Source organism: Panthera uncia (genome assembly GCF_023721935.1).
Source record: "Panthera uncia isolate 11264 chromosome B3 unlocalized genomic scaffold, Puncia_PCG_1.0 HiC_scaffold_1, whole genome shotgun sequence".
NCBI classification, from domain to species: Eukaryota; Metazoa; Chordata; class Mammalia; order Carnivora; family Felidae; genus Panthera; species Panthera uncia.
The window spans coordinates 125,915,885-125,942,749 of NW_026057582.1; the positions used below are offsets into that span (position 1 = coordinate 125,915,885).

The window sequence follows — 26,865 nt, forward strand, 5'->3', positions numbered from 1 at the left end:
AATCCTTTGCCCATTTTTTATAGGGTTATTTGTCTTTTTATTGTTGACTTACAAGAGTCCTTCATACTGGATACTAGATATCAGATGCATGATGTGTAAATATTTTCTCCTGTTCTGTGTGTTGTCTTGTCACTTTCTTGATTGCATCCTCTGAAGCACAAAGATTTTTAGTTTCAGTGAAGTCCGATTTATCCTTTTTTTCTTTTGGTCTCACGTCTAAGAAACCATTGCCTAGTCCAAGTTCATGAAGGCTTGTATCTGTTTCCTTTTAAGAGTTTTATAGTTTTAGTTTTTACATTTAGGTCTTTGATCCATTTTGAGTTAATTTTTTTTGGATATAAAATAGGACTCTGTCTTCATTCTTTTGCATGTGAATATCTAGTTGTCCTAGTACCATTTATTAAAAGGGTCATCTTGTCACCATTCAATTATCTTGGTACCCATGTCAAACTCAATTGATCATAAATGTAAAGGTTTATTTCTGGATTTTTTTTTCTATTCCATTGACCTCTATGTCTATCCTTATGATAGCACCACACTCCCAATTACTGTTGTTTTGTAGTAAGCTTGTGGATACCATGAATAATGCAACTATGCACATTCATCTACAAGTTTTATGGTAAGTTTTGAAATCCATAAGTATGACATCTCCAACTCTTACATTTTTCCAAGATTGTTTTGACTATTCTGGCTTCCTTACATTTGTATATGAATTTTAGGATAAGTTTATCAATTTCTGGAAAAAAAAACAGATGGTATTTTGATAGAGAGAGCACTGAATCTGTATTTCAAGTGGGAAGTGTTGACATCTTCACAATATTAAGGCTTTCAATACATGAACATAGGATATCTCTATTTACTTAGTTCTTTCCTAGTTTCTTTCAACCATATTTTGCAGTATAAGTTTTATAATTCTTTTGGGAGCTTTATTCCCAAGTATTTTGTTCATTTTGATGCTCTTAGAAACAGAAGTGTTTTCTAAATTTCCTTTCCCTACTGTTCATTGCTAGCGTGTAGAAATACAAATAGGATGTTGACTTTGCATGGTGCGGCCATGCTGATCTCATTTATTAGCTGTAATATATTTTTGTGGATTCATAATGCTTTTTTTGCCATGCAAAAGCTTTCTTAATGCTTTAACGTTTTCAACCTTTCCTTTCATTACATTTGGATTTTGAATCTAAATTAGAAGGAGTGCTCTGTATTGGAGTTATAGAGTACTTCACTCATTTTTATAATACTCGTAAAGTTTAATAGGTGACTTTTATTGTTGTTTATTCTTGAGGTTAATAAAGATTAGAGAGTGTTTAAATAAATACTTACCAATCATCATTAAAGAGATAGCTTTGTGAAGTTGAAACAGCACTGGATGTGAAGTCAGAAAATCTGAGTGGGAGTCCCAATTCTTCTGTTTGCCAGCTGTTTGATTATACAAGTCATTTAACCTCTCAAAAAAAGAAAGAAAAAACCCAATCCTACAAAAGATCCTATCCACTTCACAGAACTGCTCAAAGGTTCAAAATAGAAAGTGCTTTGTGAACCATTAGGCATGATGCCAGTGTAAGCTACTTTTATTTATTAATGGTAATTATCAAACATTTATCAAGGCTCCTCATTTCTTTAAGAGCTTTACCTAGACACAGAAAGGTACAGTGTGGCTGCAGCTCTCCAGGGGAGCCCTGGCCTAAAAGCCATTTATTATGTACACAAAGAAAAGGGGTTTTGTTATTTTCCCTCTAGTTTTTCACTGTTCATTCCTTTGGAGTGAGAGAAACGCCCAGAAAGAAAAGACCTTTTATTTTCTGTAGAGTGTCGACAAGTTCCAAAGTATTTTAGGAACTAACCCATTAGAGTGGAGAAAATTAGCAAGCCTCACAGAGCCACCACACTGGGAAGGCAGTGGTCCCGGGGACTGGCGAACTAGCCGTTCTAGGCACCCTGCCTCAGGGGTCTGTGAGAAACCATGCTGGCGTGATTGTTTCTGAAACTATTTATGGCAGATTTTGGCAAGAGACCCTTGTTTTCTTACCCAAAAGAAAAATGGCAGGATTTCATTTCAGTGAGAATGTTTGTGGGTGTGTGTTTTCAAGGGGCATAAATTAACACCACTAGCTTCAGTTTTGTTTTCCATCTCTGACAGTTGAATTGCCTTTCTTTTCAAATTTCAGGGCAGCTCTGCCACTCAGTCAGTAGCCCCCAAATTTGGGGGGAAGCTCGATTTACAAAGTATAATGAACTAATTTATCAGTCCCTCTCCCAAAAACTTTGAGGTCAGAAAATCTGGCTTCAGGTTCCTCTGGGCAAGTTATCAGCCTTGGCCAGGCTGACGTGATGGCTCGTAGGTGCTCGCACAGGTCTCCGACCGGGTTCAGACAACACAGCAAATGGCAACGCTTCCGATCAGTTCTGGTTAACTGCTGTGTATTTGCTATAATGCACTATTTGCAATTTTCAAAATCTCTGAAAATACTAGCCTTTCATGTTTAAAATTAGAAAAGATGCAGAATGCGATTATGATTCTATGCATCATAAAAGTTTTCTAAGAGTGACATAAATCCAGGAGTTGTACTCTTTCTTTTTAAGTCACTATTTTTTATAAAAATGATAATGAAGGGGGCACCTGGGTGGCTCAGTCGGTCGAGCGTGTATGACACTCTTGAATCGGCTCATGTCATGATCCCAGGGTCGTGAGATTGAGCCCTGAGTTGGGCTCTGCACTGAGCATGGAGCTTGCTTAAGATTCTCTCTCTCCCCCTCTGCCCCTCTCCCCCACTTGTGCTCTCTCTCTCACAAATAAAATAAAATAAAATACTCTTTATATTCTAAAAAATCAAGCCATGTAGACAAATACGAAGAAACGAGTTACAAGTTATCCAGGCCTCCCCTCCCAGAAGGAGTTGCTGTTGACATTTGTGGCATCTTCCCTCTGCATATGTACATGTGGGTATAGACAGAGAGACAGGAAGACAAGAAAGAAAAAAGAAACAAAAATTGATGAATTTGACAGCAAAAAAAAAAAACTTCTCTGTGACAAAATATCACAGTCAAAAAATAAATAGCAAAGAGAGGAGATATAGAAAGAATTCTTATAAAATGTAGATGAAAAAGTCAACTCAATAGAAATAAGGGCAAAAGACAGGAATGGTCAGCTTACAGAAGAGAAAATACAAATGGCCAATAACAATACAAAAATGATCTTCAGCATCCTTTGTTATTAAAGAAATGCACTTTCACTCAGGAGATGCCATTTTTCACCTAGCTGTGAGCAAAATAAAAAAAGTTTGATGATACCCCATGATGGCAAAGGTACTGGAAAGCAGTCATCCTCATACACCACTAGAAGGAGTGGGGATTGGCACCACTTTGGGGGAAACCATTTGATATTCCCTCTCCAATTTTATAGGGTAATAGCGAGCCCTTAGAAATTAGAAATGCTCTTAACATCCATCAATAGGAGACCAGTTAGGAGGTTGTGGTGTATCCACGTGACGGAACACCATAGAACCACAGAAAGAATGAGATCAATGTGTATATTCTGACATTAAAGACGCCAAAAGTGCATTATTATTTTTGAAATGGCAGATGTGGATCAGAATGTTTCTTCAGCTGACAACCGGCTAGACCCTACAATGTGCCAGGCACAGTGGTTGGCCCTGGGACGGTGATGGAGGAGCAGCCTAGAGAGTGACAGAGACCTTAGCTGAATAGTCCCACAGATGAATGTAAAATGGCGACCGTGATGTGCACACAGGGAGCAGGACTGGGTGCTGTGAGAGCTCCCAACAGAGCAGCCCGAGGACTGATAGTGAGACACCCTGAAGATTGAGGAGAGAGCAGAGGAGCCATCACGGCAGAGCCCAGAAGGGTGGTGACAGATGAAGCTGGGCTGGGGGAGGGAAGCAGGGCAGCGTCAGGTTACAATTGCACATGCGTGTCTATGCATGGGTGTGTTTAAGAACATGCCCCTATAGGGGCACCTGGGTGGTTCAGTAGGTTAAGACTCTTGATCTCAACTCAAGTCTTAGTCTCAGGGTTGTGAGTTCAAGCCCCACATGAGGTTCCACACTAGGCATGGAGCCTACTTAAAAAACAAAAACAAAAACATGGGCCTATATGTGTGTATGTTTGTATAAGCATATCAATATCTCTGGAATACACAGGGAACTTGATAGTGATAACTCCAAGGAGTCAGACGGGATCGGGAGAAGAGGGTGAGGCTTATAGACAGAAGGAAGAGAGGCATTTTAACTTACCACTTAGGATTTTTCAAAATTATATACCGATATTACTCTCACAATCTAAAAATCTAGTTACATTTTAAGAAAACACATACTTCCAACCAAGAGAGGATGAAAATCGAAGTTCCCAACATATCTATTTTGGTGCTGACCCTTACAGAGAGTAGGGCCTTTTCTCCCCAGCCCTTCGGAGGAGCTAAAATTGACGACTGGAGAGCTGCCACTGAGGACTCTCTCTGACTATTAAAAGAAACTAGCTTAGTCTGGGGCCCTCAGAACTCGGTTTTGGAATGCCCTCGGCACCCAGGGACTTCCCTTTCATCTACGCCCCCCAGAGAGTCCCAGCAACATCTTTCTCTTAGCCAAGGCCCTCCAGCTGCCCCAGGCCCCTGTGGTGTGGGTGGCCTTGAGAGGCTTCCTTCCTGGCCAGAGACTGGAGAGGAAAGGAAGTGGCAACCCTGGGCTGCAATATGACCCTGTCTTGTACAAGGGCATCAGCCCAAAGCTGAAGATTGCATGGTCTGCTCTGGCAAGGCCAAGAGGGAGAGCTACGTAGCCTCACAGCTGGTCAGTTATAAGAGAAACATAGCAAACTCACACCTCACAGTGACAAGAGGACTTGAGCTTCTGTTGAATTAAAGCACTAATTTGAAGCAAAGCAGAAAAACACAGACCCTCGGTAGAAGGCACCTTAACATCTTGCTCCATCCATCAGCCGCTGCCCGACTCCCCACTCTGGTGTCCCCGTACAGTTCGTTTTCAGAAGCTGCTTCGAGACCCACATATCAGTGGCTCACCCTCCACCTAGCCAGCCCATTCAACCTCTGGGCCGAATCTACTACTTAGTAACTATTTCTCTGACTCTTAAATAATACTTCATTACGCTGATTAGAAGATCCTCTTTCTGTAACTTCTACTTTCTTAAAAAACCAGATGTTAGACTAGAGCAGGATGCAATTTGGAATCACAGGCCTTAGTCTGAATCCCTGTCCTGCCATTGAGCCGTCTATACGACCTTCGGTTAGTTGCTTTATCTCCCGAGGGCTTCATTTCCCCATCTATAAATTGGGGTGTTAACATCACCCTCACCAGTGATTCTGAGATTAAGCGATCTGGTGTATGTAATCTGCATAGCACCACGTCTGGCCAGAGTAGGTGCTTACTCAAGGTTAGTTCCCACCCTCCCAGTGTCCCTCTCTAGTGCTAGCCCTCAAGTACAAAGATCCTGGTGGCTGCTGAGCCGCAGGCTTCCATTGCCTTCCCCACGAATGTTTTCGTCTCCAGGGTAAATAGACTCAGTTTAGGTCCACGAATGCACCTTTAGCTCTTTGTGGACTCTCCACTTTGCTGCAGGAGAAGAGATTTCCCTCTGAGTCAGTGATCCTCCTAGTTGTTTACCAAATGGGGGGAAAAAAATCTATCCCTCTCTCCTGTGAAGAGCTTGGGGCCTGCAGTCAGAGCATTGCATGTCTTAAGTTGAGTATTCACATGATGGGGTCTGCCTGCATAAATAGAAACATCCTTCTTACTAGTCATCAAGTTTTCTGTTCAAGAACTATTACACATTTCACAAATCCAAGGGGACAGCCTCAGTCAGATAAGAGTCTGCCAGCTGTAGCTCTGGCTGTGTCTATTGACAGCTGGATTGGCGCTGTGGACTCAGTGGTTTCCCCCGGAAATGCTCAGGAGGGCCCAAGTGCAGCCTTCTGCTCTGGACCTTGGCAAGGCTTGAGGGTGGTTGATCTGATGACTGAGGTTTTTCAATTAATGACCTTGCTCAGTATGAGATATTAAAGGTTGCGTTTTTGTTTTTGTTTTTAACCCAGTACCACATGTTAACGGCTCAAGAGATTTAGGAATATTAAACACTCCCTCTCAGCTCCAAGATGACAACTGATAAATATATAACCGTAAGATACTGAAAACAACAAAGAACGGGAGGAGAAATCTGAGCCCTGGGAGATTAATAAATAATAAGGAGTGAATGCAGTCAAGCACAGATCCCCAGCGGGGCCCATTACTTGGGCTCCTGCATAAAGCCAGGAGAGGCAAGCATGGCTCCTATAATTCTGTTAACACTAACAACTAGTCCTTAAATGCTCTCAGATGCATATAACAGGGGTATTTATATTCTCTTAGCAAGCAGAGTGTTGTTCCAGAATTGTGAACAGTGGTTTAATTTGGAAAATTGGGTAATCTAATCACTAGCTTTTCAACTGCCTTTGTATCTACTCCCTAAGGCAGCCTCCTATACCGTGCGGATCTGTGGTTCTCGATCTGCATCACCCTGAGCCCTCATGTTCCATGGAAGGTCTTTTGGAGGAAGCTGGGTGGGCACAGCTGAGTGAGCTTCTAGACCCTCTCCATCTGCTTCAGTAAGACAGTATGCAAAACAATCTGGAACAAAAGGATTTTTTTGTTGTTGTTTTTTGTGTTGTTTTTGTTTTTGTTTTTTTTTTTGCTTCAAAAGAGAAACTTGAAACTCACTGGTCCCATGATGTTTACATCCTCTTGTAAATTACTTTTCCACTCACTGGTATGTTTCTGAAATGTTACTTTGTTAATGTACTAGGTAGAGTTCAGTCATTGTATGAATAAACCACAATATATTCATTCTGCTTCTGGTGGTTATTTAGATGATTCCCCCTTTTTCACCATTTCAAATAATGCTTCAGTGAAGTTGAGGGCATTTTTGGTATCAACAGTGATAGATGGTGAACTCCAAGTTGGTCAAGAAGGGAAGGGACAGCAGGAGGGGCCAACTGGATAGTGAGAATGGGGAGAGTAGATAGAGGGCTAGAAATTGCTTGGACGTGACGAAGGCAGGACCAAATAAGCTATGATAAGGCCCCGAGTCTGATGAGGGACACAATGTGGCATGTAAAAAGCATTTAAAAATTAAGGTAAATTGAATAGGACTGAATTAAATTAAACTAAATTTAATTTTACTGAATCAATGAGATGCTAATCTTGCACATTTTTAACATCATGGTTCCCTTTTCCTTCCCTCACCCCAATGTTAAACCAGCATATGATTTTTAGAAGTTTCATGAACATCAAATATAAATTAGACCAAGGATTGAGTTTCTGAAGTGAATAATGAATAATAAATGGTTGCTTATATTAGTATCTCACACAGAAAAATGTTGAGGTTACGAAGATTTTTGTGAAATTCGGATCCCCTTAAGCTCTCAGGATCCACTTTCTTGATATTGTGAGCATTTTTGCTCTCAGAAAATTTTGCTTCCTGTCTCCAAAGGCAAAAGGCAACATACAGAACTTTCAGAACATGTAATTATTCATATGAATTGAAAATAATTTTGATAGGGGTGTCTGGGTGGTTCAGTCCATTGAGCGTCTGGCTCTTGATTTCAGCTCAGGTCATGATCTCCTGGTTCGTGGAATCGAGCCCCTTGTTAGGCTCTGTGCTGACGGCATGGAGCCTGCTTAGGATTCTCTCTCAAGCTCTCTATCTGCCCCTCCCCCACTCGTGTTCCATCTCTCTCTCTCTCTCTCTCTCTCTCTCTCAAAATAAATAAATAAACATTAAAAAAAAGAAAAAGAAAAAGGGGTGCCAGGTGGCTCAGTTGGTTGAGCATCTGACTTTGACTAGGGTCTTGATCTCACAGTTGGTGAGTTTGAGCCCTGCATCAGTCTGCGCTGGCAGCTCGGAGCCTGTTTGGGATTCTCTCTCTTCCTCTCTCTCTCTTTCTGCCTCTCTCTCTCTCTCCGCCCCCCCCCAAATAAATAATTAAATAAGTAAAAAGAAAAGGAATCATTTTGATAGATGTATATCTTTTACATTGCCTTATAATATTGAGTGGAAACAAAATATGAAATCTTTTTGAATTTGAATTTGAATAAATCTAAAGTACTGTGAGTTAAAAGTCTTTGTAACAATATGAGTTAAATCTTTTCTAGCATCACAGGGTGCTCTCCTCGATGGTGGATCCTAAAGATCGTTAAGCAGGAGAAAACACAAAGTAAACATGATTCAGTTTGCAATTGGGATGGGCAGCTTTTCCTCTCTCTTCCTCTCTTCAAATTCCTGAACATGTGATGCTTTGACTATCCCTGTGGCTCCAATGGCTCCAATTGTCTTTACTTTTTGGAGTGTGCATTATTGGAAAGCATTTCAAGCCAGATCTTCAGGCCAAATTGAGGATAATGACTAATTGGGGTGTTGCCAAAACTACTTGTTCCATTTATTTACATCCTGTAATAAGGAAAGTAGTTTTAAAACAAAGGATATTGTTCGCATTTACAAATATGAAATTCTGATTGTTTTAACACAACAATAAAAGTTATTGCTAACAATCTTGGTTTGGAATAGCCCCTATCATAAAAAGTCTAGAACTAATAACTCAGCTGATTTTAACATATGATAAATGAGATGAGAGTCTAGAATCCACCCTGATTACCAACTGACAAATGCATTCAGCTGGTCATCAGAGGACCAAGTCCCTATGGCTTTGCTGCCTCACCTCTTGGTCTGGACTAGGAAGTTCTGATGGTGTGGCTTTATCTCCTAGTCAGCTCCCACGGATTAGTCATAGCTGCTGGAGGCTGAATGAATCGGCGCCTCTGGGGAGTGTGCAGGCATCAGTTAGTGATGTCTGCCAACAAGCACCAGGGCAGGGAGGAAGGGCAGCGTTCTCACCCTGGGAGGGAGTCCGAGTATCAAAGTCAGAATCTTATCTCCATTTTCTCTCAGCCATGAGGTATCTTGGACAAGATATCACCTGCTCCTCAACCTCAGCTCTCTCGTCTACAAAACGTGGGCAACAAAAATTGTTAAGAAAATTAAAATTGATACTACACCTGAGAAAGAAATCTTAATTGCTGTTAATATGTCTTGGCCTATCCCAGTCTGGTGTTTCTCCCTTTAACTCATGGTATTTTAGTATTTCTGTCACCCTTTTGGCAATTAATTGCAAACCACCTGCCACCTGGTGTTAGTGCACTGTAGGACATCAGGTTCAGTTCCTGTCCCGTTCTGTACTGCCCACCCTTTCTGGTCCTGGCCTCTCCTGTCATAGGTGATCAGTAAGGGTCTGTTTACTGAATGAATGTGAACCTGTTACTAATAGCATTTTTAAAAAGTTTAAATGTTGACAGATGAGTAGTAACTTTATTTTCTCTTTTATTCTTTATATCTTTTTTATTTGGAGAGATGTGTTTTGTATTTTATTTTGGGAGGACTGTTACTGTTTATATTCATGGGATCATAGGGTTTTTTTTTTTTTTCTCTCTCTCAAAGAATTTTCAATTGGGCTTTATTTTTAAGGAACTGAGCTCTTTTCTGTGTTCAGGCAGCCCCATGGGCCAGTTGAAGAAGGCGCAGGGAGGTGGGCTTGGTAGATCAGGCACTGGGGAGGCTACTGACATCTCGGCAAGGGCCCCCTTTGGGCTGAGCTGGGGCAGGGGGCTGGGCTCGCCCACTTCCTGTGCAGAGCACTGGCACTTTTTAACCCATCTCCTTCCTTCTTGAAACCCTCCTCCGCTCGCCAACCCCCCCACCCTCTCCACCCCCCGCCCATCCTCAGCTGACACTGCACTCACAGCAGCATAGACTTAAATGATTTACTTAGTGATCCGCCCTGGCCACAGCTTCGAGCCATCCGGACTCAGCCTTCAGGGCTTTCTCTGTCCACAACCCAATGCTTTTAAAATCTAGGTCTCCTGAGAATTGACTGTGCTTCCACACAAATCATATTGTCTAGCTTGCTAGAAAGTTCCTTGGCTTTCTGCTTATCGCTCCAAGAACAGTTAGTTCCCTATTGCTGCCGCCAAGCGTGTAAACAATCCTGTTTCTTCTTTCCCGGGTGACAGGCGCATCACATCGTGCTGAGCAGAAACCCCTCTCAAGAAGAGGCAGCAGTCTCTGCACATTTGGTCGCCCGCGCTGCCGTCGCTTCTGGGGGGATCGAACACCACGGTGAGCGCAAACCTGTGGGCGGTGCACCTTGCCTGCTCCCTGCCCGTCCCGCACACGGGTCTGTGAACCAGCTGCCTTTAGGATGGGTGAACAGGTGGACGGACCTGTGACACAGGCCCCCCTGGAGAGCTTTGGCGGCTTTCTGTGGTGGTCCTGAGCTGTGCCCCTGTGTTACTTCCACCAGAGTTCTCTGCTTTCTGTCCTGTTTAGCTTTTCTCTAACCTTTTACTTTCAAATACGGCGAATCTTCATCCAAGCAGAGCTGTGAAGAGCCCCCAGAGAATCCACGCTGGGCTTACAGGGAAATCTGCTCTACTTTCAGAGGTGATCGATTTTTAAAGATTGTTGTGGAGCTACTGTGGCAACAGATAGATCAGGCTTGTTGGAACCCCAGCCTACAGACTTTCACGGGACAGAGCTTTCAGTCAGGATGAACTTTACATGGTTTCAGGAGTCCAAGAGGAAGTTGCCATTTATGAGTCATATGGTTTTTCTTAGCCCCATGTGATAAGTAGAGTGGTGAGCTTGGGGAGTTCTTTAATCCGCCATCCCAGGCTCAGAGCATACAGTATGCCTCTAGTGACGGGGAACACGCATTCTGGTGGCTTATTTTTGGTCAGAATATTCAGAAACAGAGTATAACTCATAAAGGAGACCTAGGGGTATATTGCAAAATATCAGATAAAAAATAATGATGTACTATAGTAAAATAAGGTCCAACATGCCAACAAGCCTAAAATGGAGATCCGGAATAGTTGGGATTCAGGGGGCAGAGTTGGGCTAGAAGGCAGAGGCTTCTAGCTGGAGGGTAGGCGGAGATGAAGGAAATACCAAAATGAGCAGCCTGGTGTGTAGAGATTTCTGGGCCAGGCAGGGGCTCTAGTCAGGGAGGAACTGGTGAAGGGGATATCAGGGTTTATCCATCTGTCCATCCCACCTTACAGACCCCTCATCCTGGCTTCCTGGAGCTTTGAGCACCTTTTTGGAGCTGGAGCAGCATATCTACGGATAGAGAAGGCAGGCAGACTTTCTGATCCTCTCTTTTTGGAACACGCCATATATAACAATCGGCTTCAAAACCTTCAAAGGGTCAACAGTTTTTTGACCAGCTTTCTGGTGCTTAACATTATTTTTTTTTTCAAATTTTTTATGTTTTTTTTTTTTTTTTCCTTTGAGAGACAGAGGGAGAGCAAGCACAAGTATGGGAGGGGCAGAGAGAGAGGGAAACATGGAATCATAGCAGGCTCCAGGCTCTGAGCTGTCAGCACAGAGTCCAACACGGGGCTCAAACTCACAACCGTGAGATCATGACCTGAGCCAAAGTCCAGCGCTCAACCAACTGAGCCATCCAGGCACCCCAACATTCCTTTAATAGGGGAAGAGAATCTTCCATTCCCAACTATTAAGACAGTTAAGATGCAAACACACATTTGATGGAAATTCCTATGCTAGCAGGAGCCACAAATCTAAGTGTCTATAGGAACAACACAAGCAGTGTGAGCGAAATAGATAGCTATTAAGATACAGTAGGAGCAGCAAGCCTAATCAGAAATGGCAGCTACTGTGGGTTGTAATACGAGAAAGACAACACAAAATGTGAGGACTGTGGCAAACTGGAGAATCCCATGCCCTATTGAAAGTGAGCAGCTGTTACAGCCCCAGCCCATTACTGTCATGTAGAAGGCAGGCTTAGAGGGCAGATCTGTTTTTCAAGAGAAGGCAGAAATCTAGGTTTTTCTGTGTAATTGTTGGTAACCAACTCAAACATGTTTCAGGCTCTGATCAGGCAAAGCAAGTGTGAGGGCAAAACACACGTAACTTCTGACCTGGAGAGCGTGCATATAATGAATGGTTGTCAGAACCTTCCTGTTTTCCTCAGGCTCATGGGTTAAGACAACTGGAGGGTTCTGAGCATTTAAACTGATGAGGTGGGGGTGGCGGGAGTCTATTCCCTAGAGAATACCAAACAGCTAGAGGAAACTAAGGCCCAGAGAAAAGAGGAAGAGTTTCCAGCCCAGGAAACTAAGGCCTCTTTGCCTAGAGGGATTCTGGTTCACCAGCATCTCAGCTAGTTAATAAATGTATGGATTGGGTGAGGACCATAGAAATTGTGTCCTGAAATGTTTTTTTTCCTCTAACTGCAAAGTTAGGCCACTCTGTTTTGCATGGTTTACAGAATCAGAGAATCCAAATATATATATACATACACACACAAATATATATATATATATATACACACACACACACACACACACATATATTTGTGTATATATATATATATATATATTACATTTTTTAGTCTAAATATAGCATGGGTACTATAAATTGAGAATGATAATAATACCTACTTGATACATATAATAAGATCTGTGAGACTTAGATGACCTCACACAGTAATAATAGTAATAATAGCTAATGCTTACACAGTGCATACTGGCATGGTTCTAATCAGTTACACTTCTTAAAAAAATTTTATTTATTTATTTTGCAAGACAGGGAGAGAGCATGAGTCAGGGAAAGGCAGAGAGAGAGAGGGAGAGAGAATCCCAAGCAGGCTCCATGCGGCCAGCACAGAGCTGGACTTGGGGCTCGATCCCATAAACCATGAGATCATGACCCAAGCCGAAACCAAGAGTCAGATGCTTAACCGACTGAGCCACCCAGGCACCCCTAACCAGTTACATTTATTAACTCAATTAATCCTCACAACATTGTGAGGTTGATGTAAGTATTTCCAGTTTCTGATGGAGAAACGGAGAGATTAAGTAATTGCCCCAAGAGCACATATCCAGGGAGTAGCAGATTTGAACCTAGGCTCTTGACCTCCATGTTACATTGTAAGGACTGACACTGCACATGCTCCCTTTTCTTCCTTGCCCCTCCCCACTTAGGCCTACGGAAGAGCCTATGGCGTTTGGGACAGAGGACATGGGAAGAGCGGAGGCACCCAGAAAGATGGATTTGGAGAGCCAGTGGGAAGGGGCCAGTCCAGGAGTACGCACAGGCTTTTAGCACCTCCCCTCTGCTTCTGGTGGCCCGAACCCCACAAACTGACTTGCCGGTCAGAATTTGAAATATAGGAAGAGTGTAAAGATGGAAGAAAAGTTCCCCCCAGGAGCAGGGAGATACAATTGAAGATGCAATACAGATTAGGGAAGGGGGTTACTTCTGCTTGAGCTTTAGGGGATTGGTTGCTAGAAACATAGGGCGTAGAGCCTCAGGAGCTCAGAGGCGGCAGGAATCATGGTAAGAGTAATGTTAGTGACAACAGTAGTGGGAATTGAGCTTGCCTTGTGTGTGCAGGTGCTGGAACTCTCATACATGTGCTCATTTAATCCTTTTAATAAGCCTGAAGGCGGGATGTGACCTCCCATTCTGCAAATGAGCTAACACAGCCAGCTCTCCATACCTGCAAATTCCATCAGTCTCTATTCTCTGAACTCATTGCTCTACCCAGAAAGACCACAGCCCCTATCACTCTGTGGGGTGCTCCTAGACACGCCCTTCTCTAATCAGAGGAGACTTGAAATGGCCATCACCTTGATGCCTTTAGGAAGAAAGTTTACTGCAGCCTTAAAGGGGAGTCAGCACTAAGTGGGGTTGGCAGTGGAACTGCAGGATCAGAACAGCTGCTTGTCAGGCAACACCATGAAGCCCTAGGACAGGTGCAGAGACGAGCACCAGCCCTGGTCTCTAAGGCCTCAAAAGACCATCTAAATGGGCACATCAGAAATGAATACAAGCACGGAGAAACCCCAAGCTATTCCTAATGTGTTAACCTGTTTGAAAACTGCTGTCAGAATCCTTGTTCTCTCGGTGGCAAAACGTGCAAAAGGCCGTGGAGAGTGAACTGACCATTCGGCATTTTGAGATACAGAGTTTGTTCTGGCTTTTACCCACGGTGCCTAAGTGCGGTGTGGGCCGAGGGGGCCCATGTTACATGAATGGAACCAGCTTCCCTTTGGAAGCAGGAGTGAACTGGTCCCCACCCAGCCAGGAGCCACAGTCCCACTGTCTTTCAGGGTGCCTGGTTCTCATGTCATCTCTGTTACCCCCTCTCAGTACAGTCCCCCCACAGTGGGAAAGAAGGGAACCCACCCAGGGCTGGGGGTTCTCCAGGCCTCTGCTGCCTCTAGCAAGAAGAAAGGAAAGGGGAGCATTTGGTACTCATCTTGTCTGACAAGTAAGGGGATACCAATCCCCCCCAAACACACACACACACACACACACACACACACACACCCTGGCTGGCTTTCACCCAGGGTGGCAGGACTGTGACCTGGACATTAGTCACTTTTAGTTCAGAAATCCCAGCCAGATCCCCTGGGAGCAAACCAACATGGTCTACCAAATGCTAAAGAAATCCACATGCATGGGGACCACAGCTCTGCTTTCCTGTGCTTAAACCTGTCTGTGCAGAGCACACTTTTTTTTTTTTCTTAAAGAATCATTAATGAGAAACATTTCTCATCTGGGGATTCTCCGTAGCCTGCTTGCTAAATGCCCATGGAAGGCATTGCCCTCTGACAAACGAAACACCACTGGCCAAGAAGCTAGCGTGTTTCAGGCTCCATGCTCCAGCTAATCCCTTTGCTCTCTGCCTTTCCTGCATTCCTTATGCAGACAAAACTGCCCTAGAAGTCACGAAGGATTGCGATTGCATAAGGACTTCCAATTCAGGCTCTTGGAATGTCACTAACCTGAGCCTGGCCCGCTTCCCGGAGCAGCCATAGACAAACTTGGTATTAACAGCTCTCCCAACCCTGCGAAGTGTTCAGGGCATTGGCCTTGTGTTTATAACTCCTCTCCTAAAGGATATTAAAATGAAATGGGCGGAAGCCAAGTACATTTCGGTGTAAACCTTTGAGAGGCAGAGCCTGCTGAGCACAGGCGGCCTTGTTTGGAAGTGGCTCCGTCTGCAGCCTGGGCTCTGTAGGATCCGGACACAGCACAGTGGAAGGGGTTCTGTCCCACTACAGTCTCAGGGGCAGGGGGTGGGATTCCTGGCCATATGAATCAGACTCATGAGCATGGGGTGCATTCCCAAGATATAATTCCCCATGCGCAAATATGTCCATCTTCCTGCTGTCCCCTTGTGCTAGGCTCTCCCCACATTTCCACAGTAGACATAAAATATACAAGTGTCTGAAGCTGGGCACTGTATCTTGATGCAGTCTCCTGTTTTATCCACCTACCTGATCCTCCCTTTTCTCGACTCTTCCTCCTGTGGCCCACCTTGTCAGCCTGCCCCTCTGCTGGGTCCTACCCCACCTGCAGCCCACTCCCTGCTCCGCATTCCTGGGTTATGGATGCCCCTTGGGCCCTGTGTGTCCTGCAGAGACAAGAAGTCAGACAGGCTCTGGAATACACATATGCCGAGTGCCAGTGGACTCCTGATAGGTAACATGGCCACCCGAGAGTAGCCACAGTCAGGTGTCCTTCATCTTCCCGTGGCCCCCCTCGGCAGCCCCTGCTGTTGCCCTTGCCCCACCTCCAACCAGAGGCCTCCAAAGTGGGGTTTGGGGTGCAGTCCTGCTGATGGAAATGGGTGTAAACCACAGCTGGCCACACCCACCCACTCTCTCCCATCCTCCTCAGCCTCCCTAGTTGCCCTCAAGCCCTGTGTGCTCCGACAGACCCTTCGTCAGTCCTATGCAGAGTCCATTTCTTGTTACAAAATGCGCAGCCAGCCTGATCCTGGCCTGTCTTGAGCTCCATAAGCAGGTATCAGCATCCACGCCTGCTGTGTGCTCTAAAGGAAGGGGAAGCTGCAGAAAGCAAGTGGTGGGTAAGGACAGAGAAGAACCCTTACCCTGTTTCCCACCATCATTAGTAGGGCCCTTTCTCAGAAACCTCTGGAAGGCACCTCAGAGCACATGCCATCCAAAGGACTGAGGTCCAGGACATGTCCAGACTCATTCTGCAAGCTAGAGACAAAGCAAGGCTTAGACAGAGGCCAGACACTGCCTACTTAACCACGGCCCCAGAACTGGAGAGTGAGTGGCATTGTTCCCAGAGGTCCAGGGAGCCCAGAAGACACACAGGTGGGGGCTGCAGGGTTGGCAGAGGATCAGAAGAGATGGCCTCTTCCTCTCTCCAAGTCCGGGCTGTTGGTCTCTCTTCCCAAAGAGACAACCTTGTGCACACTGAAACCTCATCAAGCTTTGCTTACAAACTGCCTTCCATCTTTGTGTCTGAGAACAAAGTCTATGGCGTCATTCCTCTGCTAGGAAAGATGAAGTACGTGCCTCTGTGATATACAGTTTTTCACTCCTATACTGGCTAATAATTTGTGTGCAGAACTTCTCAGAAATGCCTATGTTTTTAATACCCTGACTTGGCTTCAAAAAGGGTTTTTAGGGCAGCTTATGGAAAATATATACTTCAACCAAGACAAGTAACTGGGGCTAGAAGCTGCTGGATACCTGACCACTACTGGGTGGGACAGTGAGTGGTGGGGAGGTAGAGATGGGGTCAGCTTCCTGGTGGTAAGGATATTGGAGGCAGGCAGATCCCCATGGTGACGGAGCCCTTTACTGGGCCCATAGGTGCCTGGCACTGTGCAGGCACTTCATGTTTGCTCTCCCACGGAAGCCCCGCCCAGCCTGCCGCCATCTTGGTCACCTCACACTACTAAGGCACACCTTCTCCTCAGAATGACCTTGGACTTCCTGGGGATCATATGGCTACTGAGCAGCAGGTCTGCTGCTCCAAGAAGCCATGTCCAGGGCCTGTGGAAGTGTTCTTCCAAGAGAGGGTCTTTAGTGTGGACCACAGAAGGCCTTGAGGTGAGGAGAGAGCCTGACTTGGGCTTCATGTGTCCTCAGGCCACCCTTCCCACCTCCCACCCCTCAGGGCTGGGAGGTAGCCTCAGGGCAGCTACGTGTGCAGAGTCCAAGGCAGCCCCAACAGCCCCAATGGGACCCCAAATGGGTCCAGTCTGTTTGTTTGCTGGGTGATGGAGCTCCTCTGGGTTAACACCAGGCTACATTCCCTGCGGTCCTTAATACTTTTGCAGTTAGTACAGAGTACAGACTATTTTCCAAGACTGTTACAAAAGATAATTGTCACATTGTACATGCAGGCCTCCCTCTTAATGAAAGCTGTCCTCACTGTTCAGCTCTTGCCTTAGGACAGCCTCAAGAAAATGAGCCCAGGGTGACTGGAATTTGTTTTAATTAAAAGCCTCCTAACCTTCAGCGTGTCAAACTGTAACCCCGCATTCCTCTTGCTCTTTGAATGAAGCCTGGTTTTCTTTTGCCTGTATAAGAACACAGAGACAGAACAGAGTCTGACAGGGCCTCTGGGAGACATTGAGTCCCCCTGCCCAGCAGGCAGGCCACACTTCCTCCCTCGCTCTAACCCACAGACAGCCTGAACATTGTGTTGGGGTGGAAACGGGAGAAGACTCGTGGCCTTGGAACACCTGTGCCACCAGGGCTCAGATTTACAAGTTAAGTCATGCTTCTGTGCTTTAGAAAATGACCTCATCTTCTGCCAAGGCCACCAGCATCAGGTTGCAGATGATTCTAGAAGAGGTTTTTAAAATTGGGGGCGGCCACTGTAAGAGAGCTGCAAATCGCTGGCTTTCTGAAAATCCGGCTTCAGGGCATGAGGCGCACGCTGGGACATGGCATCTCCCCACCCTGCTCGATCTTCGATCTCTCTGGAAATCCTGCTGTCACTCGTCCCCCAGGAGAAGAAACTCTGCTCATCAGGGAGTCACTCCTTAGCTGTAGTGACAGGATGGATTTGCTCTCCTCTCAAAGACAGATCACGCGGTTCACAGTTCAGAAAGCTAACGTGGGGGTCGGAGGGGTGAGAGAAATACATCAGGATCTTGTAGTAAAGGGAGTTTTCCTGCATCCCAGGTAAATATAAAAGTAGTTTCAGATTTATAGACTGGGAAGGCACCCACAGTGGATGCCCTACCCCTTCCTCTGTTCCTGAGTTGCAAGGCTGTTGTGATCTACAAGGCCACTGACATGATGCCTGATGTGTGACAACTTCTCTGTGACAATGGCAGTTGGGGAACCCTTCCCCCCCTCCTCCTCCCCTTGGACTGGAGGTCTTGCAGGAACAGAAATGGGAAAAGCCTGGACCTTTAGAGAAGCTGAGGACTCCGAAATACAGGAAGGGCAGCAGCAACCTCAGAGGGCAGATTTCCAGGCAGAGTCCGCCTCTGACATCCCCAGCAGAACACCTCGCTTTCGTTCACTAGTAACCACACTGCCTTCGTTTCAGTAATACGTTTCTTCTCCCTCCACCCCTCCCTTCCTTCTTCTCTCACTTTCACCCCCTCTTCCAGAGACCTATATGTGCTAACAAGCATCCTCTTTGGGGAAATATGAATACATCTCCCTGAGGTAGAGGTTGAGCCATTTACGCACTAGTTTGCATTAGACCAGGCAGCTCCCTCTCTCCCAGCATCTCCGTGAGATCAACTACACTAAGGGAAAGGAGCATGTGGCACTCAGGTCTAGGAAGCCAGCTGAAAACGGGGTATTTTAGGGGAGGCAGTTGGTCAGCGTGTGACTGCTGGGGGAAGGGATACTGAGAGGTGGGAGGACATTACAGGAAAGGGGCCAGAAAGGAATCAAGCACAGCTGTGTCCTCCTATGTCCAGTTCCTTACCAGGAAGGGGAGGGAAATGTTTTCCATCCCTTTTGCCTCCTCCTGTATCTGAGCATGGTACCACTTCTGCCAAAGCCCAGGCTCTGAAACTCAGTCCCTCCTTGTTCAGCCCCAACGCCTTCCTACACTCTTTATATCTGCCAGTCTTCATAGTAAGAGCTCATCTCAGGAGAACAAGGCTGAGACTCAGAAAGATCTTTACCTTTTTTTTTTTTTTTTTACTTTTTTTTAGTTTATTATTTTGAGAGGAGCGCATGTGAGCAGGGGAGGGGCAGAGAGAGAGGGAGAAAGAGAATCCCAAGCGGGCTCAATGCAGAGCCAGACATGGGTCTCAATCTCATGAACCACGAGATCATGACCTGAGCTCAAATCAAGAGTCGATGCTTAACCAACTAAGCCACCCAGGCGCCCCAAAAAAGAACTCTTAAAGGCTCAGTTACATTCTTTGGTTAATTCCCAATTAGACAGAAAATTAAAATATCAGGAGTACTCCACTCCGGAATATCGTTGTTAATTTTTAGACATGGAATGTTCATCTCTGTTAGGCTTTTAAAATCAACAAAATAAATGCCACATCATCCCCACTAATTTGCTGTCATCAGATTATCAAAGTAGCCAGAATTAATGCTTAGTTTGAGCATTAAATCTGTAATGCTTTCTCCCATGACTCAGCTACTAGTAAAGAGATTTTCTGCTTGGTAGAATTTTCTCCTACCAAGAGAAAATTCTGAGTAAATACTCTAGAAATCATCCACCTGCTGGTCTAGCAGACCCTCACTGAAAGAAAGGAACAGGGGGCTCCAGTTCAATTAACTTCTGTCTATAGCTACAAACTCTGGGGGCAGCTAGGACCGAAATCAGAGGCATCACCTCACAGCAGAATTCCTGCTTTGGTCTGGCAACCACCTAGGCTCCAAGCAAAGTAAATCTTGCAGATAAATGAAACTTACTTGTTCTCAGACCTATCTTTTCCTTACGTTGACAGGGTTCGGTAGACTACATTTCGCAAGGGTTGGCTTCTCTCCTTTCTAAAACATATCACATGGAGTGTACTTGAATCATTTCTTGAGACCCCCAACATTCTCAGCATGAACTTCGGGTGTTCCCAGAGCTCTCGTGGTGTGCAGGGCCACACATCCGGTGCACATGAGATGAGCCCAGTATTCTACACCTGTGACCACTTTCATAGTGTTTTCATAGTGCTCCCGTCCTTTTAATAAGTCCACCTGTGCTTCCGGTGTGCCTGCTGGTCACCCTAGCATGGGCAGAAGAGGTCCATAACCACGACCCTCAAAGCTGTCCCTAAGTTAAAATGATTACCATTTATTGAGCACTGACTAGGTGTTAGGCGTGTCTTCAGTTGTTTGTATGCATTAACTCATTTACTCCTGACAATAACCCTATAAAGGAGGCACTAGCTTTGTGTTCCCCTTTTTCAGATGAGGAGACTGAGGTCAACCATGTGAGGCACCCAGCTAGAAGGGAGCAGAGCCAGGCAACCTCTGGCCTCTGGAGCCTGCCCTCTTTGCCACTCGCTGTGCTGACTCAGGAACAACCACCTTCTCTGCACAGGCGACCCAGTTATCGCTCCTCTGTGAGTTCTGGAGTGCTGTCCTCATAGAGGCCTCTTTGGAAGCACCTGGCACTCACAACACAGTATGAGAAAAGTGAATTCAAGGGCTGATTCTTTGGAAAAGGTATTAAAATAGATAAAATGCTAGCTGGTCTAATCAAGAAAATAGGGAGGTAGCACAAATACAAAATTAGAGGTGATAACCAAATATGGAGGAAAAGTAAAGAAGTAAAGGGTTACGTTTTATCTTTTCACTCGTAGGTCTTTGCACCACACAATACACATGAGATTTCCAAGTGGAAATGTCAAGTAGACCACTGTATACATGGGTCATCGTCTATTCTGGCAAAAATGTGCTTGTCATGTGTCACCATGAGGTCATCTCCAGCAGGCACTTCATTGGGAGTCCCATGTTCCTGGAAGAGGAAGATATCACTTCTCCCTCTGCTAGAGCAGGGGTCAGTGGTCCAAATCCAGCTTGCCCCCTTGTATTTGTAAATAAAGTTTTCTTGGCACACAGCCATGCTCATTCATTTATGTATTGTCTGTGGAAGCTTTTGTGCCTCAACAGCAGAGTTGAATAGCAGAGATAGCAACCATATGGCTCCGAAAGCCTAAAATATTTATCATCTTGTCCTTTACAGAATGAGTTTGCTGACCCCTATGCTGGAACCCTATGATTTCTCCAGTTACAGACTAGTTCCTAGTTAATTTCTTGGTTCAGAATTTCCAGACCAAGTAGGTGATGCAGATTCAGGCCTCACCCATGTGGATGCCCCCTGTACGGTGTCTCAGTTTCAGATGCCATTTCTGCAGCCACGGATGGCCTCTGGACCATTGCGATTGCTCTTCACTCCATTGTAGGGATTCCTGACCGTATTAGTTTTCTTTTGCCGCATAACAAATTTTGATTGCTTAAACCCATTTATCAATTCGGTTCTGTCGGTCAGAAGTCTAGCACAGTAAGGCTGGCTTCTCTGCTCAAGCTAAAATCAAGCTGTCGGCCTGCTGCATTCTCATCTGGGGCATGGGGATACTTTTCCAAACTCATTTCTGTCATTAGCAGAATTCAGTTCCTTGCGGTTTTAGGACTGAAGTCCCCATTTTCTTGCTGGCTATTGGCCAGGGGCCTCTCTTGGCTCCCACAGGCCACTCTTGGGTCCTTACACCATAGTTCCTTCCATCTCACCAATGGAGGACCTCCATGTCAAATCCCCCTTATGTTCTGAATGCCTCTGGCTGCCTTTTCTGCTACCAACTAAAGAAAACTCTGCTTTTCAAGGCCTTGGGTGATTAGGTTAAACCCAAGGGATAATCTCACTTTCTTAAAGTCAACTGTGGTATATCACATAACCTCATCAAAGGAATAATATCTCCTCATATCTGCAAGTTCCACCCATGTCACAGGGGAGGGATTAGACAGAGTTGTCCTCCTAGATTCTGCCTATCACAGAAGAATTTGGCCTTTGGTAGCAAGCTTCATTCCATCTTCCTACCATACACAGTCCTCAGGCCTCATCACCAGTCCTCAGGCTTATAAAACTTTAGCCCTTACAGACTATACCTTTTTTTTCTAATACCCTCACGGTCCACTCAGCTTCAATGCCCACTCACCGTTCTGGCTTCTGGTTCCTTCTTCATTTATCATACCTGAGGTTTTCCCTTTCTTGCTTTCAAGATTGGCAAATATTTAAAAATATTTTCCTTGTATTATAACCAGTATGTTTATGTGTTTGGAATGGTTGAGTTTCTTTCTTTAGCAGCATGTCAGCCATATTTTGCAGAATTTTAATGCTGTAAAATTATGTTCTAAGATAACAGAGTCCATTAAAATAAGTGGACCCTCGGAGCCCTAACCTCAGTGAGCAGCAACCAGAGTTAGAGGAAGAATTAATGGTTAACCTGAAAACTCACCAGTGTGTTCAAGTCTGGGGAATATTTTCCCCATCTGTACTGTATGGTTGGGAGAGCTAAAATGTATGAAAACCAAGGAAAATAAATTGCTGTATCCTGCTGAGACCTAAATCTTTTCTGAAAAACAGTCCAATTAACTAGGTCCTCTTGTCTAAATACTTATTTTTTTCAAATAGCTCACCACCACTAAAAGGGTACTTATTCTGTTTCCATTTCAAATATGCAAGCAGTCTTCAAATGTTGTTACGATGCTTTTCTTCAGATGTGGCCAAGCAGTATTTTCAAGAGAGCATGGCTAATCTTAAGGATGCTGAAGGGATGGGAAAAGCCAAATTTCTTTCAATTCAAGATGATTATTGCCATTTTCTACAAGTCACCGGACAAAAAGAGGTAAATGCATTTGGACCCAAGTTTGACTAGTTATTTGCATGAGTTGATATCCAGAGGGCTACTCCTTCACTCTACGAGCATCCATCAAGCATCTACTATGGGCAAGGTATGTACCTGGCTCCCATAGGGACAGGGATATATAATGCCAGGTGGCCACTCTTGGGCAGCTCCCAGATACTCATTCTTGGAAAATGAAAACTATTTATGAGAATGTGGATGCCATGTTCCCCCAACTCCCCACAAAGGATCCTAAAGGACAAGAAACCTAAAACCCAGTGGGCAGACCCTGCTTATCACAGCCTGCAGTTCTGGCTGGGATAGAGGGTGCCGGTGAGTGTGCCTAATTCCTCTCTCCTAATTTTGGGTTATGGATGGAATTTACATATCTAACGAGAGCTACACAGCGCAGAAGTTACAGCCCACGGTCCATTGAACCATACAGGCATGCTTTTTTATGGCTTGTAAAAATAGAACAAGCCCCAGAGTTTATATTCACTGGTAATTAAACCCTTGGGAACTTATTCCATGCAAAGCCTAACAGCTACCAGAAAGCTACTTGCTGTTGCCTTAATGTATATAGATGTATATATTTTTTTCAGCTTCAACCTATCAAGGCAAATCCTTGGGATGAAAAGCTTTTATTTTCTCTGCTGTTCTGTACACCTCCCCCCACAGCTCTGTCCTAAATCCCCCTCTCAATTGATGTGAGCTTAAGGAACACGGGTTTTTAATCTAGATGCTCCCATGTTCCTCAGACCAAAGTAGGACTACAGTAACCATAACATGTGGAGTTTCCATATTTTTCTGGATCCCCCAACTAACTAGAAAAGGGCCTTCCAGAGGCCTCAGATTCTAGAATATCTGTAGAAGTTCTAGGGAGGGTGCTCAGGTCAGAAGTCTAGAGGCAGGATGTAGTCTACCCCCATCATGACTTACCCCTTCCAGGTCATCAGTCATTGTTACCTCTAAAATGTATTGTTTGCTATGTCCACCTCTGCCAATCATCACCTCCTGTCTGGGCCACTCTGACAGACTCTGGTCCCCCAGCTGCTTTCTCCACTCTTGACTTTTTCTCATCCATTCTGAGTAAGGAAGCTATGGTGATCTTTTCAAACAGCAGATCTGATCAGTGAAACCCCCATTTGTAAAATACTCCAGCGGCTTCTCAATGCCCTTAAAATAAATCAGAATCCTGTGTGTCTCACAATACCTTCAAGGATCTGGATTCTGCTGACATTTCCAGTCTTATTTTTGCCCCCTCCCCCGATCTGTGTTCTGGCCACATTGGCCTTTTCTAATCCCTACTTCCAGAAAGTGCCAGCTTTCGGTTCCTGCTCTTGGGGGTCTCTTCCTCATTGATCTCCTAAATAATGCAGGGTCTATCTTTCAGGACTCATCAGTTTGCCTGATTCCTTTCCCCAGTCCTCATTAGATTCTTCCCATTATTGTTCATCATAGAATCCTGTTTGATATAATAATATGATGAACACAGCACAGGAGTAATAGAACAAGATCATAAGAATAGTAAGTATATGTGTGGATGTGTACTGTCTCTCCCCTGCCTGGACTGATTTCCATGTAGCCAGAGACCCTCTTGCTCATGGTGGTGGAGGCTTGGCTATGGGTCACCTGACTGCTCTAGCCACCACAGGGCACCCATCATCTCCCCTGTTCCTGTCTGGCTTCCTGCCCTGGTGTCTGTCACTGATGCCACACCTCACTGCCCTTGCCCCAGTCACCCAAATCGGTGGTATTTATCCAAAGATACACCTCGCTCCCCTCAGCCGCCCTTGGAGATTTTGGCAAACTGGCTCTTTTCATTCTACCCCCGGCCAGACCTCCGGTGCCCTTGTAAGAATAGAAAAAGCTGCCTCTTCCTCTGGGGGATGCAGCCCGTGCCAGCACACATTGCTTGGAGAGCAGAACACAGGCTAGATTTCAGCTGCCCTCGTTCTCCTGCCCTTGTGCGTAACGCAACCCGTCCGCCCAAGTGTGGCAACCTTGCATGGGTCACAGCCCTCTCCCTGTGGGCTCTAGCTGGAGCTGGCTGACAAGGCTCAGCCCGAGGACAGTCCCAGGCATGAGCATGGGGCTGTGCTCAGACAACCCCAGATGTGTTCACAGCCGATACATTGGACTAGAACCCTGCACCAACAGGAAGGTGGTCTTTGGGAAGGAAAATGTCTTTTAAGGTAAAATGTAGGTGAAGGTCACTCTGCCACAGATTAAAATACTCTGTGTGGGTTTATCTTCTAGTTGTGCTACTTTTCTGCTCAAGAACCTTCTCCGGGTTCTTATTCCCCATAAAAAAATCCAGACTCCCAAACCTGGCGCAAAGGCGCCCCACCAACCCTCAGCCCGGCCTGTCTCCCCACTCTCCCCTTCCCACTCTCTGTGCTGCAGTCAGATTAGCCCACTGCCTGGCTCTGCCCTTTGCCCTCCTCACACCTGGGCTCCCAGTTTCCCACGCCCTCTCCTCCTCCCACCCAGGTCCTGTTTTTTCTTCACTCCTCTCCCTTAAGTTTTTCTACCTCTCACAGACTGACACAGTCTCTGTTTCCTCCAATAGAGGCCATCACCATCGTGATGGTCCATCACGATGGACCATCTCGTCCATCACCATCGTGACCTGCCGTTCAAGTTCATGCAGATCTCTCTCTAGTTTCCCCAGTCAGGCTATAAATGGCATTGAAAGCTTCATTTAGGAAGCACCAAGTAGGTGATGCAGATTCAGGCCTCGCCCATGTGGATGCCCCCTGTACGGTGTCTCAGTTTCAGATGCCATTCCTGCAGCCACAGATGGCCTCTGGATTCTCCAGAGAAGGTCATCTCCAATAGATTCGAGATGGACCATTTCATTTAGGAAAAAGAGTCCGGCTCTTCTTTCCATCATGGGCTCCTCCAAACCTGACAACCAATTGACAAGAATAAGTTGCCGAGCCTAACACCTGCCCCACGCTAAATCCTTGCTCACAGGGGTTGGGAGGGGATGTGATACAAAAGGACGTGATGCACTTTAGCATCAAGCAAGTTCCCCACGTACCAGGGTAGGCCACACGCTTCACAGTTTCCAGTTTCTCTGGTGATTTCGTCTTTCCACCTAAGAAATTGTTTCTGCCTCATCACTGCCTTCTCTGTGGTTGTTTCCACACCCCAACCCTAGCACCTAACCCATATTACTGCCAATAAAACGAGTAAAGCTTTGCCAGCTCCTTCCGTCTGTGGAGTGCTATCAGGACACCTCTAGGGCCAGTTGGTGGGGACACCCTTTAATCGGTTCCGGCCTTATTTGAGTCTCAAATTCAGCATTTGTATCCTGCAGCCATAATCCTGCTTTCGTGTCCAAGACCATGGAAGAATTTCAGGAGAAATGTGGGGGGTGGAGACAGGGCTTTCCCTCTGTATGTCTTAGTGTCTGACTCAAGAGATTAATGTCAGAAGATACTGGGTTCTGACCAAGCCATGTTTTTTATTCCACGTTGGTATAAATAAACCCAAGAAACCAAACAAAATGTCAAATATATTTAATTTTTCACCATGTTGGAATGTTTGCTTTTGGTTTCCTAAGCTATTTCTTATGAGAAATAGAAAACCCTGGAATATGTTCTGGATGTTTTGTAAGTACATACATTGCCAGGAAACTCTAATTTTCACTTAATGTAAGAACGTCCCTGGGCACATAGGCAGAAGGGCCTGCAACTGAAAAGGATTCAAATTACTGGCCGGATTCAGATCCTAGGTCTGCCACTGGGGAGCTGTCTGTCTGATCCTGAGCTAGTTTCTTTTTCTTTTCCCTTTTTTTTTTTTTTTTAATGTTTGTTGCTTTAGAGAGCCTGAGCAGGGGAGGAGCAGAGAGAGAGAAAGAGGGAGAGAGAGGGGGATAGTGGCTAGAGAATGCCAATTGGGACCTGACTCCCCAACCACAAGATTACAACCTGAGCCGACATCAAGAGTCAGACCTGAGCAAGTTTCTTGACTGCTCTGTACCTCAGTTTCCTCCTCTGTTCAGTGAGGATTAAAACTGTACTTATCTAAAGGAGACAGAATTACATGAGCTCACACATGCAAACTGTTCAGTACAGGTCTTGGCACATAAAGGACACAAAACATGTTAGCTTTTGCTCTTACTGCTTGACTGAAATGAATTCCTGCACTGTCTGAAGTGGCTTTGCTCTCCA

General features: G+C 45.3%; 1 protein-coding gene across 9 annotated transcripts in view; it reads left to right on the forward strand.

The window, feature by feature from the left end:
• Positions 1-26,865, forward strand: part of TTC23 (tetratricopeptide repeat domain 23) — a 105,517-nt gene that overhangs the window by 60,559 nt on the left and 18,093 nt on the right. For 8 of the 9 annotated variants that reach the window (XM_049614017.1, XM_049614016.1, XM_049614015.1 and 5 more), the window contains 2 exons: positions 10,071-10,176; positions 22,560-22,687. In XM_049614017.1, coding sequence (XP_049469974.1) covers positions 10,071-10,176; positions 22,560-22,687 — 234 coding nt within the window. Of the gene's footprint in view, positions 1-10,070; positions 10,177-20,249; positions 20,508-22,559; positions 22,688-26,865 lie in introns of those variants that run through there. The other variant, XR_007453902.1, reaches the window with a different exon arrangement.